This window comes from Pantherophis guttatus, chromosome 2, assembly GCF_059756535.1.
Source record: "Pantherophis guttatus breed Tessera chromosome 2, ASM5975653v1, whole genome shotgun sequence".
Lineage (NCBI taxonomy): Eukaryota > Metazoa > Chordata > Lepidosauria > Squamata > Colubridae > Pantherophis > Pantherophis guttatus.
Genome location: NC_142064.1, coordinates 121,307,409 through 121,322,438, shown reverse-complemented (window position 1 = coordinate 121,322,438; position 15,030 = coordinate 121,307,409). Strand labels below are relative to the sequence as shown.

At 40.6% G+C, this 15,030-nt stretch overlaps 1 protein-coding gene across 2 annotated transcripts in view; it reads left to right on the top strand.

Annotated features, from left to right (window-relative positions):
* Nucleotides 1-8,402, top strand: part of LOC117675418 (metabotropic glutamate receptor 6-like) — a 61,956-nt gene extending 53,554 nt beyond the window's left edge. The window contains exons 10-11 of one of the 2 annotated variants that reach the window (XM_034434009.3): nt 5,831-6,056; nt 8,192-8,402. In XM_034434009.3, coding sequence (XP_034289900.2) covers nt 5,831-6,056; nt 8,192-8,247 — 282 coding nt within the window. In that variant the 3' untranslated portion in view covers nt 8,248-8,402. Of the gene's footprint in view, nt 1-5,830; nt 6,072-8,191 lie in introns of both variants that reach the window. The other variant, XM_034434010.3, reaches the window with a different exon arrangement.
* The last annotated feature ends 6,628 nt before the right edge of the window (nt 8,403-15,030 follow it).

Here is a 15,030-nt window from a genome sequence, read left to right as displayed (position 1 = left end):
GCTCCAGAATCAATAAGCCAATTATTGTTCTCATTTTGTGGTATTTTAGTGTTGTCTTGTTTATTTAGTCCATTCAGTGAACCAGATTTTCTATCCTTTGAATTTTCTCTGCCCCCTCTATTTTCTCTGTAATTTGGTGGGCTTCTATATCTATGTCTATCTATGGAAGGCTGCCTATAATTGTGTTTGTTCATATATTCTGACCTATGTCTTTCCCTTGAGATTTTGGGGCAATCTCTTCTATTGTGTTCCCTGGATCCACAATTGTGACATTTATATGTTTCATTATATTTTTCTTGGAAAGCTACTTTCCTAAAAGGTTTGTGTTCTGTGTGATTGCTAGAACGATTTTTTCTTGAATTGTCTTCTGCTATCAATTTGTTGGATAGACTTTCTATGGATAAATATCCTAGATTGATAGTGTCTAAATGTGACATAAAATTATCCCATGATGAATCAAGTGAGTTGATAATGACACTTTTCATTGTTTGGTCTGAAATCACCTCCCCCCTCAAATGCAGCTCAGCTCTTATTTTGTTTAAAGATATTAAATGCTCACTTATGGAAACCCCTGGTTTTACCCTAGATGAAAAGAAATCCTTAGACATTCTTGTGGTGGTAGCTACACTGTCGCTGTGAAACAAATTAAACATGCATTGAATAATTTCTGAAACCGTCAGATTTGGTTTGATGCTATAATACATCGCAGGTGACACGCTAGATATTATTAAGAAAAAAGCTCTATGGTGTAAACAATCTATTTTTAAAGTCCAAGGTCTTTTTGGGGGACTAGTGATAAAGAATAGTAAGTTTTCTTTCATAAAGACAACCTGGAGCTGTTGGTACCATTCTTGCAAGTTAATGCCATCAACCCTTAGTTTTGGGAAGTCACTGGGTAAGTTTCCCACATTACTTTGTCCGTTACTTACAACCTGAGGTAGTCCGTGGTCTCGCAAGTGTAGGAAATTGCAAAACGGCATAGGGATGTTCGCAACGAGTCTGCGTGGTTCTCTCACCAGTTCATGTCTTCCCGGACCGTCTGCGTAGTTTTGCGCATGCGCGTTGTTCATTTCTTCTTTGACGTCGTCGTGGAAGGATCTCTCCATCGCGGCTCGCTCGCTCTGCTCCTCTTCAGACGAGTCGGTCTCTGGTTCGGTCTTGGGAGTTCTGGCGACGGCGGCTGCTCTTCTCTTTCTTTTGTGAGCGTTGTCACTTGCTTCGGTCTGTGGTGTAGGGCGGAATCGACAAGGTTCTCTAGGTTCGGGCGTCGTCGCTCTCGAAGTCAGGATGGAGGCGGGCAGGTCCTGAGGCATCGGCTTGTTCGCTCGCTTCTTTGGTGATTCTTTGGTAATTTTTAGTTTTGGCCCAAATGCAGCAAAAAGTGTTTTCATCGCTAACTTTACTTGGGATTTCGTTGAGTCATTTTCACTTTCTGATTCTGATTCTTCCGAGGAGTTTGAATCCTCTTTTTCATTTTCGTTGTCTGATAACGTTTTTCGCGCCAGAAATTTTGAACTGGGCATTTTGATTGGCTCTGCTTCGCTCGCCTTGGAGGTCTGTTGAAACCAAGATGGCTGCCATTCAAAATTTCGCGCGGGATCACATTTTTTCTTTTTCTTAATGACTTTCTCTGTAGTCATATCACTTACTATTTTTAGTTCTTTAGACTTCTCATTAGTGATGTTTTTTTCTCTCGCTGCTCCGCTGTTCTTCAGCATTTCTTGGAGGTTCGCGATGAGGTTTTCATCATTCTTCTGGCTTTTTAATAGTTTTAATATCTCTGACCTGAGTTCGTTATTCTCTATTTCGATTTCCTCCTGGTCATCATTTTCATCTATTATTTCTTCGTCTTCAGTGGTGTATTCTTCGGATTCTCTTGAAATTGCGTTTGTGGATTCGTTGATTATTTCTTGTTCTGTTTCCATTTCTTTGCTGTAGGCTCTGGTGTTGGGCCTATCCTTCTTAGACATTTTTAAGTTTTTATTGAGTCAATAAACCATCCTCTGCTACCAGCTTGTTGCAATATTTTAGGATCAGACTCAATAATGATATTAAGAGTTAAAGGTTTAAATATATTTCCTTTTATTTACAATAGGCATTCTATATTCACTGAATATTCACAGATAGAAGCAGGGAAAGAGGGGAAGATGGCTCCTTATATATACAATGGGTGGAGCTATAAGTGGGAGTGGTAAATTATGAATACATTAAGAATTAAGGAATAAGTTAACCCCTGATATCCCATTCACATACTATTTACACATTAGAGAATAAGGCATTTACATCTAACAGTGACATACCTTTTCATTTATGAGATTTAGTTTACATGACCCCGTAACTGAACATCAAGGAAAAGATTAAAAGCATGATAGCATGAGAAAGTCATGCTCTGGCTCAGGGGTGAAATTCACTTACCTTCGCTAGTGGTTCACAAATGTGAGTGCACGCACCTCCTTCACGCATGCGCAGAGCCTTCTGCGCATGCTCAGAGGGTCAAAAATGGGACGTGATGATGTCCGCGTGTGGGGGGAGCCTCCCACCAGTTCGTCCTTGCCAGATAGAACCAGCTAAATTTCACCCCTGCTCTGGGTCTATTACAGGGTCTTCTAACAGTTATATTTGCATTAAATTTAGTTTTACCCCCTTTTTTTATGGCTTGTGCAAATCCTAATGATTTGGATAGTTTATTTGCTCAGTGTGTTCCACAAACTTCAAAATTGGGTTAGCACAATAACCAGGTGAAGTATTTTCTACAAATCCAACCTATAACAACCTAAATCCAGTGGTGGGATTCAGCCAATTCGCACCACTTCGGGAGAACCGGTTGTTAACTTTCTGAGCAGTTTGGCAAACTGGTTTTTGGAAGAAATCATTAGGGCAGAGAACCGGTTGTTAAATTACTTGAATCCCATCACTGCCTAAATCATACTTCGCAAACCACTGTGACTGCTTCACCACATGACTAAATTAAAGCCCCATGGTATCAGGACTGAAAAATGTAGATGACTTCTAGATGGCAAATGAATGGTTAGAGCTTATTAATAATGCTTCATGCTGCCATTTAATAGTCTTCTGTTATTCTTTCCACCCAGATATTGGATCCCTGCAAATCTAAATGAAACATTATTGCTTAATAGAATGTGTGATTTCAGTCATTGTGTCTTATAAGACATTATAAGATATTATTCAGAACAAAAAAGAGATAGAACAGCTCAATTTTCTCTTGTAACATCTCTTTCTGTTATAAAAGAAAATATTGTATATTCTCTTTTAAATATATTTGTTTATGCATCACATTAAACTATAATGTGGTTTTGACAATGTGGCTTAGTGTGTGGTGAAAATCCTGCCACTGTCTTTATAAATCATGGTTTAGCATGCTGTTTTAAATCATAGTACTACTTGCATCAGAGGTCTTCAAACTTGGCAGCTTGAAGACTTGTGGACTTCAACTCCCAGAATTCTCCAGCCAGCATAGCATAGCTGGCTGGAGAATTCTGGGAGTTGAAGTCCACAAGACTTCAAACTGCCAAGTTTGAGGCCCCCCGACTTACATAGTACTACTTGATTCATTGATGAAACAAATTATGGCTCATACTCGATGGAGTGCTTAATAAGGAGATTTAGACTCCAAATCCATTCAACCAACAGGCTGAAGATCAACTAGATGTTATCATAAACATCCATCACATTACATTGCAAATCACGAAGACATCCCACGCATGCCATGACAACATCATACAAATGCCATTAATTATGTCATTGCCATCAGTCAAAAAACCCTCAGCTAACACTCATTCCATAATTCATCTCATTCTGCATGCAACTGATTTAAGTTATGTAATTCATGCCATTTGCTCAATGGCACCCTTCCCAAATATCATGAATGTTACAATTGCTTGTAACCTACAATTTCTCTATGTGTTTGTTTCTGCATAAATGGATCCGTGGGAGGGAGGAATTTTGAACTGGATTGTGGTTTAGGGCTGAAGGAAGGAAAAGATTTCTGTTTCCCTGTAGATCTGTGGCTTTGTCTGCTCACCCAACTGCTTTTCTTCTTGCAGCCCGATGGGTGTGTTGGTGCTACAGGTTCTAAGTGGGCAATTTTTAAAGGGAGAATGGCCTTCCAGGAAAGAATTAAACCTCCCTACCTTTTGGGGCTGAAAATTATGTGTGGCAATATGTTGACGTTGTAAACCACTCAGAGAGTGCTATAAAGCACTGTGGAGTGGTATATAAATCTAAGTGCTGTTGCTATTCAACTCCTATTCATTTATTTTTTTAAAAAATGCCAAAGTTTTGTTACATCCCTATGCAGAGTAAAGATTCCTTTCCCCTGAAGTCTTCCCAGGGGTAATTCTATCCATTTATTTATTATCCCACCTTTATTATTTTTATAAATAACACAAGGTAGCAAACTTATAACACTCCTTCCTCCTCTCGTTTTCCCCACAACAACAATCCTATGAACGAGGAATCATAGGGCTGAGGTTGGTTGGGCTGAGAGAGAGCAGCTGACCCAGCTGGCTTTCATGCTTAAGGGAAGCCTAGAACTCACAATCTCCTAGTTTCCAAGCCAGCACCTGAAATTCTAGACCAAATTGCAAACCACGAGACTAAACACTACGGTAGATCATTTTTATAGCTATCCTGAGCTCTTCCCAAAAAAAGACTGAACACAGGCGTTTAAACAGGCACTCCAACCAAGGATTCTTTGCTCTCATGTCAATGTCATCATTCTTCTTGATTAATTCATCATGGAATGCTCAAAAGCTGTCTGTGTCTTTGCTACGTTTACATCCATTAATAAAGGAAAGAGTACTATTGTACTTAGAGCCCCTGTGAGGTGCATCTTTGCATGATTAGCTCCTCCGGCCTGCTTCCTCCTTTCCAATAAATGCAGGAGACGCAATTTGAGGGATGACAGTTCTTGCTCATTCATACTTTTAAAAGAAACTTTTGTGTGCTTGTGAGGGTGTAAAAGTAATACATGTCTTCTATTTCCATTCAGGAGGTAGCAGAAGGCAGCATCCATTAGCAACCTAAGCTTGAGGAATACTGAACTAAGTAAAAGCTCCTAGAAGGTAACACCAGGCAGACTCAGAAGTTGGTCCTATAAACCAGTAGTGCAGGAACAGATCCTTCCAGACGTTATTGAAATAGAACTCCCAGCATTCTTCACCATTGCTCTTAGAGGAGATGGAAATTCAGTTCAGAAAAACAATGGAAGGCCTTTGGATGCTTACTTCTGATAAGCAAATCCATGGAAACCAAAAGACTTTGATGTGTTGAGTGGGCATAGGAGTTTTAGAATTGCTATAGAAATAAATGAGCATTTGTATGTCAGGTAAGTGAGCAGACGACAAGGATTACAATCATTTTACTCTTTTCTGAGCCAATGAAGGCCCCTTTGGACAACTGTAAGATCAAATTGGGTAGCTCTTCTTGGACTGCATCATTTTAGATCTCTAATTTTGACATTTAAAGTTGAACAATTTCATGTCACTTCTGACTCTTCATCACCCAATAAACCTAAAATGATGACAGCCGGAATAGTTTATAGTTTGATGCCGTGCCCATCTAGGAGACTGATTTAGAAATATAATCACAGTTAGCTCTGGTTAGTTATTGGGTAATGGATCAAGGAAAATTATGTCAGAGAAAGGCAATGGGAAACTCTTTGTTTCATGCTAAGAAAACTCTGTAAGGCACTAGAAGTCAAATTTGACTCAGGAGTGTCTTGACTTGAACTTACATGATCCTGGTGATTGCATGCCACAGTCCGGATCTTCTGGACTAAAATGCAGTCCTGTGTGTTTCTCCTTCCCAGATGTACATTCAGACAACAACTCTCACCATCTCCATGAGCCTGAGCGCCTTTGTTTCTCTTGGGATGCTCTATGTACCCAAAGTCTACGTCATCATCTTCCACCCAGAACAGAACGTGCAGAAACGCAAGCGCAGCTTCAAGGCAGCGGCCACAGCTGTCAATGCCTCCACGAGGCTCTCACAGAAAGGCGCTCAGAATGGTGAAAGCAAAGATGATAAACAGGACAGTAAGTAACCCAAAAGTAGGTATCACTCTTATTTGCTCTTTGGTGACCCCACCTGATGTGCCTCCAGTTGACCTCTACTTGCCCTGTAAGTACCATTCCTTCCTTTCCTTCTGCTTCACCCATCAAGTATCATGCCCCCCTTTCTCCCACCACCACAGTGCCTTGGAGAAATGAAATCTTAAAAATTTGCATTCTAACCAATTACCTTGGTGAAACGAAATCTCAGTATTAGTGAGAGATACTCCTACAGGGTCCTTTATACAACAGCTGCTGCTCATCAGTGGAAGATATTTTTTTAATGTTTTTTCCATTCCTTAGTTTAGCAATGTAAAAGATATGTGTGGAGACCACTTTTGGTCCCTCGATATCTCTTCTAAACCCCCTCAGCAAATGTGGCCAAGAATGCTGACTCATTTTCTACATCTTAATGATGCTTCAAATGGGTGCCCTAAGCGTCATTGGATGTTCAAAATAAAAGGTGGAAGAAAAAAATAGAAGAATGTATGCTCAGGGAAGGTGACAAGTATCTAGCAAATACCAAAGAAAAGATAGATCTGCTCAGCCCATTTTGGCTTCATCAGGCAAAACTCTACCCAGCTCAGGTTTTATAGAAAGGTAAGACATTTGCTTGGAGCCACCCACCAGTTGTGTTTGCTAGTGATAGATGAGAGATTAGATAGGTAGGTAGGTAGGTAGGTAGGTAGGTAGGTAGATAGATAGATAGATAGATAGATAGATAGATGATAGATAGATGATAGATAGATAGAAACCTATTGCTACTGGTTCGCTTGTTGGCGCACACTCACATGCACATGTGCCGCTTCTGTGCATGCTCTTTGGAGCCTCCCACCGCCGCCGCTACCAGTTCGCCCGATCCAGGGCGAACCGGTAGCAACCCACTGCTGATAGATAGATAGATAGATAGATAGGTAGGTAGGTAGGTAGGTAGGTAGGTAGGTCGATCAGTAGGTAGGTCGGTAGGTCGGTCGGTCGGTCGGTCGGTCGATCGATCGATAGATAGATAGATAGATAGATAGATAGATAGATAGATAGATAGATAGATGATAGATAGAAACCTGTTGCTACTGGTTCACTTGTTGGCGTGCACTCACGCGCACATGTGCCGCTTCTGCACATGCTCTTTGGAGTCTCCCACCGCCACCACTACCGGTTCGCCTGATCCAGGGTGAACCGGTAGCAACCCACCGCTGATAGGTAGGTAGGTAGGTAGGTAGGTAGATAGATAGGTAGATATAGATAGATATAATTTTAGTTACAGTTATAAAAACGAATACAAACAAAACTCAGAAGAAAATTAAAGAGAGAGTATAAAAATGCAAAGAAAGAAAAAGAAAAAAGGAATCAGTGAAATAAAGAAAAAAAATTCTCCAAGTTGTGTCCAATCTATGATATTATGAAATGAACATTAATACATACATACAAAATGAGCAAGAAGTCAAAGGCATCATAAATAGCTAAGACCACGAACCATCATGGCCATGGTGTTTGAATTTTGACCACACAGTCAAAAGTCCCAGGTATAAAAATCAGATTTCCCAATCTGGCATCCTTCAAGTTGCTTGTAAAGAATGGGAACTGAAGTCCCATACCTTGGAAAGACATAAGCTTGAAGAAAGAGATTGTAAATTATTCCAAAGCCCCGAGTAAACAGAAATATGTTGACAATAGGCACAAAAGTGAACAGAATTCATAATTCTATACGATTATGTTGGTTTCAGTGCTTCTAACGCCTCCCTCCTTCTTATACACATATACACAATCAGTTCAGAAATAGTAAAAAAAAAAAAAAGAGGAATCATCCAAATGAGAAGCTGTTTGTGGGGTTATACATCTACTAGGTGCTCTAATTTTGATGATCACGCGTGACCCAAAATGCAGATAACAGATGGATGGGAGAGAAAGTGAGTGGAGCAGCACAGGGCTGTCCCTAGTTCACACAAAGCTGGGCAATCTTGGTTGTAGCAGGGGTCACACCGTTGCCAGGGCCATTGTGTACAAGCCTTGGTAGTTTGGCTGAATCTTTACTCCAGATAAGAACCACCCCTCCCCCAAATTCCTTCCTCTCAAAGGAGGAGGTGGCCCCATCTGACTCTTCTTTTTGTATCCCCCCACAGGTTTCCCTAAGGTGATGTACATCAGCTACACAGAACTGACCATGGTGCCGACATGACCGAAAAGGAAAAAGGGCTTAACCGTGGTGGGTGGGAAAGTGAGGAGGGTGGGAAGGAGCAGGTGAGCTGGATGGGGAAAGCTTTTGGGGAATAGAGTTCATGTGAGGGGTTCATGAGTGGGCACATGTTAGGAAATAAACCTGTATTTTTACACTACTTGTCTTTTATGTTGTTAGTTGCGAAGTCGTGTCCGACCCATCACGACCCCATGGACAAGGTTTCTCCAGGCCTTCCTGTCCTCTACCATCCCCCGGAGTCCATTTAAGCTCACGCCTACAGCTTCAAGTGACTCCATCCAGCACCTCATTCTCTGCCGTCCCCTTCTTCTTTTGCCCTCAATCTTTCCCAGCATTAGGCTCTTCTCCAGCAAGTCCTTTCTTCTCATTAGGTGACCAAAGTATTTGAATGTGTATATATATATATTAAAAATCCAGTTTCAATTTGCAGAAACTGAAGGCTCAGATGCGTTCAGGATACCAAAACCAGGATCTATGATAATAACCTTGCAGAACATTAGTCACTTAAATACACGATTTGTTACTGGGATAAACTATCGACTAGCACATATGTGCAAGGGGAACCTTTACCTTTACCTTTTTACTTCAGCAATGGCTTCAGAGCAGTTTATCCTAAAGGCCCAAATATTGCAAAAAAGAACTTGCCCTCTTTTCCTGCTTTCTTATTGCAAAGATGGAAATAGGGCTACAGATAATGCCCTATTACACCTGCTAATAGTTATTTTAAGATTTATTTATAAGAGGAAAACAAAATATAGTTGGATCAAATAATTGAATCCTACCATTTGATACCTGTGTCCAAGAAGACGTGGATTTGATTCTGTGCTGTGACATTCTGTGAATGAATGAATGAATGAATGAATGAATGAATGAATGAATTTGCAATCACAAAACAACAAACCAAAAGAAATACTATAAAAGCAGTATTTTTTTTGCTCCTTGGTTATTTTATTATATTTTAAATTTAAAGTTTCTGATAAGAACCTTGGCATAAAACATATGGTCTTTCCTCTCTGTGGGTGTTTAGGTTCATAACATTCTTTTATGGTAACGTAAGTTAGCATAATATGACTGAAAGGATGGTTGAATAAAATTTCTCCAGCCATTTCACAAAACATGGTCATTTTAGTCTTGTTCTAGTCTAGAATAAACACTGGCCCCATCTTGTATGATTTTGAAAAGTTCAGAAAAGTTGAAATAGCTAGTATGCTATACATACATACCATCTATATATACATGCTCTCTTTTTTTCGTACACTCACATCAGGGATAGGTTCTACTTACCTTTACTACCGGTTTGCAGCGGGACCGCGCATGTGTGCTCACTGCGCTCGTGCGCACGCTTTTCTGCGCATGCGCAGAAGCGTTTTGATGATGCCGGGGTCAGTGGGTGGGGCCTCCCGCCGGTTTTACTACCGGTTCTATAGAACCGGTGCGAAGCGGGGGCAACCCCCCACTGACTCAAACACATACTGGTACACACACACACACAGACACACAGAGTATACAGTATGTACCGGTATATACCACACTTGGAATACTGTGTCTAGTTTTGGACACCACAATACAAAACAGATGTTGAGATTCTAGAAATAGTGCAGAGAAGAGCAACAAAAATGATTAGGGGATTGGAGGCTAAACCATGCATTGGAACGGAGAATGTCTAGTCTAACAAAGAGAAAGACTAGGGGTGATATGATAGAAGTCTTCCAATAATTGAGGGACTGTCATAGGGAAGAGGGGGGTCAACCTATTCTCCAAAACACCTGAAGACAGAACAAGAAGATATGGATGGAAGCTTAACAAGAGAGATCCAACCTAGATTTAAGGAGAAATTTCCTGTCAGCGAGAACAATTAATCAGTGGAATGACTTGCCTCTAGAAGTTGTGAGTGTTCCATCACTAGAGATTTTTAAGAAGAGATTGGACTGGAATTTGTCCAGAATTGTATAGGTCTCCTGCTTGACAGGGGCTTGGACTAGAAGACCTCCAAGGTCACTTCCAATACTGTTACTCTAAATAAAGATGGGAGCCCATAAAGAATTACCACAGTGGTGGTTAAAAGTACTTGCAAGGTGGTCATGGCAAGCTCCTTTCCAACCTGTTGCAAATAATTTGACATGGGGTCTCCAGGAAACCCCAGGAGTTGCGTTCCAAACATTCTAAATCTAGAATGTAGGACAGAATAACTGAGACCCAGCAGTGGATTAAACAATGACCTTCTAGGTAAACATGTTTTTAAAAACTGTAATGCAGACTTGAAATACTCTTCAGTGCGGATGGCATTTTTGTAGATGCCAACAGCATCACAAAGAAAAAATTTGGACTTGCCACATCATTCCTTAGTTACTTTTCCTTTACTTATTAGCCTCCTCTGAGGTGCTGCCCAAAGACCACCTCTAACTTGATTGCTGATGCTCTCTCCACACCTAAGTCCCACATCGCTCTGCTAAGGTTTGCAGGGGCAGAATCTCATTAGCACAGCCAAAGGTGTAGCCCCTATTTTTGCAGATCAAGGCATAGCTTCTCCTTTGATGAGATCTGCAGAGTCTCAAAGGTCATCAGACCAAATATGGAAGGAATCCTGGAGAAACCTCCTGTGGATTGGAAGAATGCCTCTTCTAAGGTGTGGAACTTCCAAGAGTTCCTGGATCAATACGACCTCCGTCACCTTGTAAATATCCAAGAGACTTATAAACCCACCACCATTCCAAGTCTTGCAATTAATTGTGAGGGGAAAAAAATAAAAATTGAGGACTGAAAACCAGTTCAATCATTTGTTTTATTTATTGTTCTAATCACCCCATTTTATAATTAATGATTCAGTTCTAGTTCTAAAGGTTGCACAAAATCTCATTAGAGTGCCTCTGATGTGAAGTATTTATAATTTAGCATCCATTACTATTTTATCATTTGAAAGGAAGGTCATGAGGAATATTTTCTTTGTAGTCAGAGGGATGGAGAAAAAAAAAAAGAAAACAAATGGCACTCTTGTCAACTCGAATCTCCCCAAATAAAATTATTACTTACTGGATTGGATTTATATCCCATCTCCTCCAGGAGTCTAAGGTGATATACACAGTTCTCCTTCCCCCAATTCCCCCTTCCACAATAACAATGTGAGGTAAGTTGACAAGAAAAAGCATAAAACTCTATTTATGTCACCAGTAAGATTGAGCCTCTAGCCTAACATTGTCTGTGAGAGGCAAATGGCTAAGGCACATTTTTCCTCTAACAACTTAAGATGATGTAAACCAAAAATGTCTTGGGGAGGAGCATGGAATTTGCCTCTGCCAGAAGAAGATCCAGGTCTTCTCCCCTGAAAGTCAATAGGAACCATCCATCTCAACTACAAATGGACAGGGTGCAAAATGTTAACACAGGATTTATTCCCATGTTATAACCTCACCATGATCTTTGTCCAGAGTTCCTCATCACCCTCATCTGATCTCCATGCTCTGGGCCAAACCATACAGTACAACACCCAGAAATTCCTGGCAGTCTCCACAATGTAGATGGTAGTCACTTGCCCGTTTAGTTCTTGAACAGATCAATTGCCTTAAACTGATGCACTGGCTTAAAAGATTCACCGAAACATGATTCTGGTGAGCAAGCAGATGCTTCTGTGTATGTAAACAATCTGCAAATGCAAGATTTTGCATTTTTTGGATGATGGACTCTAGATCCCATCCATCCCATGTGAATGGGATAGCCAACTCTCTGTGGCTTTTTAGGCAGACATGAAGCTATAGTGCCATAATTAATGGAAGTTTCTTCTGGCCCTCTTGGTTGATATCCTTCTTGGGCATTAAAAAAAAATAGCATTTCATGGTGAGAAACAGCCACACAGGTGTTCTTTCCGATGAATGCAAACTTGATTTTAAAATACTCCCACTCCTCACACATTGTAAAATTAATTACATTTCTGCTCAATCTCAGGGACTGGGGAACATATAAAAGGCATAAGGATTCCTCAAGCACCTTCCAATGTCCTTTTAACGCTAAAATTAGTTCTAAAATACGCAAGCATGTTCTAAAATAAAAAGCTTTGGCCATTATGAGGAGGCATAAAATGATGAGTGGAAGAACAAACTGTAGCAACCCTGAGGACATGAAAGCAGCTCTGGAGAATGTCCTTTTGTTATGACAGAAAAGACTCAAAGGTTAGTAGTCTGGGCATGTTCTAGAAGGCTGTTAACAGGAGCTGAAAGAACCACAAAACGGAGGTGCTGGCCTCCAGGAAACAATGGAACAGCAAGGACCATGGATCAAAAAGAGACAGAAGATGGGAGGGGTGGGAGAGAAAAGCTGCAGAAAGTTAGTTAAAATAGGCAACTCGATGTCTGATCCAGTATCAGTTAACAGTGGCATTCCTCAGGGAAGTGTCCTAGGGCTTACACTTTTCCTGATTTACATAAATGATTTATGTAATCAACTTAAAAGCACCTGTGTTCTCTTTGCTTGATTAATGTAAAATTCTTTAATGCTACTGAAAATTCACTTGCTTTGTAAAATGACACCAACCATGTTTTTCAATGGTCATCCATTTGGCAACTTCAGATTTCTGTTAAGAAAAATTGTTTTACGTATTGGAAAACAAAACTAGAATATAAAGTGTAAATTAGATAGCATTGATCTAGGTTCTAGGAGATGACCCTCATTTTGTTAAGGACCTGGGTGTACTCATCTCTAAAGATTCATTGTAACAGCATTGCTAAAAGAGCGCTAAAAGTAGTGAATTTAATTCTATGAAGTTTTTTCCCCCCTTGGAAATACTGTATGGCTCACTAGAGCTTACAAAATGAAAATAAATTAAAATGTGACAGGGACACTAGTGCACGTATGCCAGATATTTTTGCACATACCTCCAATGACACCCAGTTCTCTTTTACTATTCTTATCAATCATTCCCATGGTCCTTCCCCTAGTCACCCAAGTGAGGATCCTGAAGGTTTTTATGGCATATTTGAATATTTCATTGTGTGATCCAAGCAGAAACTGCTTGCTTAGACTTTCTGAAACTCCTAGTCCAGCTAATAATTGTTGTGAGGCTAGCAACCCCCAAAACATCATTTTTTTAATTTAAAAAAAAGAAAAGTGAAAATATAAGCTTAATTGCAGTCAGGTAGAAGACTAGCTCCTCTCAGGTGTAACTGGATGAACATTCAAGTCTGCTTAATCATTATTATTTACTTGATCTGCATCCTGTCTTTCAGTTCAAACGCCAATCATGTTGGAAGTATTACTGGGAAACAGGCATAATTTGGAAGAGAAGAAAATCTGTCACCTGACTGATTAACAATGAGGGAAATATTGGTCGCCATTAAACTCATGCCCAGTGTCAGACTTCAAATGCAACATTTGTGATGGGAATCTACTTAAAAAACAACAGATGTGAAACCTCCAATGTGACTCAAATAAATCTAGGTGGGGAACTATGGCCCCTTTATGACTTGTGAACTTCAACTCCCAGAATTCCTGAGCCAGACATGCATGGCTGGCTCAGGAATTCTGGGAGTTGAAGTCCTCAGGTCATAAAATCCCTGATCTAGAAGTCACCCACAACAAACCCTTTTCTAGAGTACCAAAGGAAAAGCAAGCATCTGTCATCCCTCCTTGTACTCAAGACTGCAGTTAACTTGAGGAACAAGAATCTAAAAGCTCTACTTAATATTACATCTTAGGAAAAGGACCATTACGACTACCTAACATCCTTTTAACTGAAGCACCTACATGTAGGTAATTTAGGACCACCAACTTTATCCATTTCCACTTACTTTTTCTGACACAAGGAACAGGTAACTTGCCTCTTTTGTGAAGCTGGGCAGTCCTGTTTCAATAACTGTCAGCCCTTTTATCACCGAGAAATGTAACCCTCAGCTAAGTTTGAAAAGATGAGAAGACTTCATTGGATGACAAAAGTCAGTCGGCCTTCTAATCAGAAGAAAGATGGTTACTTATGCAACTCTACTGCCTATTGAGTGATTCTTGAGGTAATTTACAGTAAGATAAAGGTAAAGGTTCCCCTTGCACATATGTGCTAGTCGTTTCTGACTCTAAGGGGCAGTGCTCATCTCCGTTTCAAAGCCCAAGAGCCAGCACTTTCCGAAGACGTCTCTGTGGTCATGTGGCCGACATGACTAAACGCCAAAGGCGCACGGAACACTGTTACCTTCCCACCAAAGGTGGTCCCTATTTTTCTACTTGCCTTTTTTACGTGCTTTCGAACCGCTAGGTTGGCAGAAGCTGGGACAAGTAACGGGAGCTCACCCTGTTATGCGCCACTAGAGATTTGAACCGCTGAACTGCCGATCTTTCGATTGACAAGCTCATCATAGCCACCGCGTCCCTTAACTTACAGTACACAGTCCAAAATTAACCGTAGAATTACCATAAAAACAGTTGCCGTCTAACTGAAGACTTTCCTCTAACTCAAATCTCTTAAGAGAGCTGTCTTCTCATTTTCCAAATGCCAAGCAAATGGCGGGGGACCTAATCTTAAGGGGTGCACTGTTCCAACCATATCATTCCCTGGATTCCTTCCCCTAATCACTTGAAGTAGATACCCTTTCCTGTTCGCTCAGCCTTCCAATGACAGAGAGCAGGAAAAGAAACAAAGTAAAATCCAGCTCTGCAGCATCAGCTGCACTGACTTCAAGAGCCCCTCAAGAGGATGAATTTCATGAAATGTGGTACAATACTGCCACCAGATGGCAAGAGGCTGAACTTGGCTTCCCACAGGTTGCTCTGCTAGAAAGACCAAGT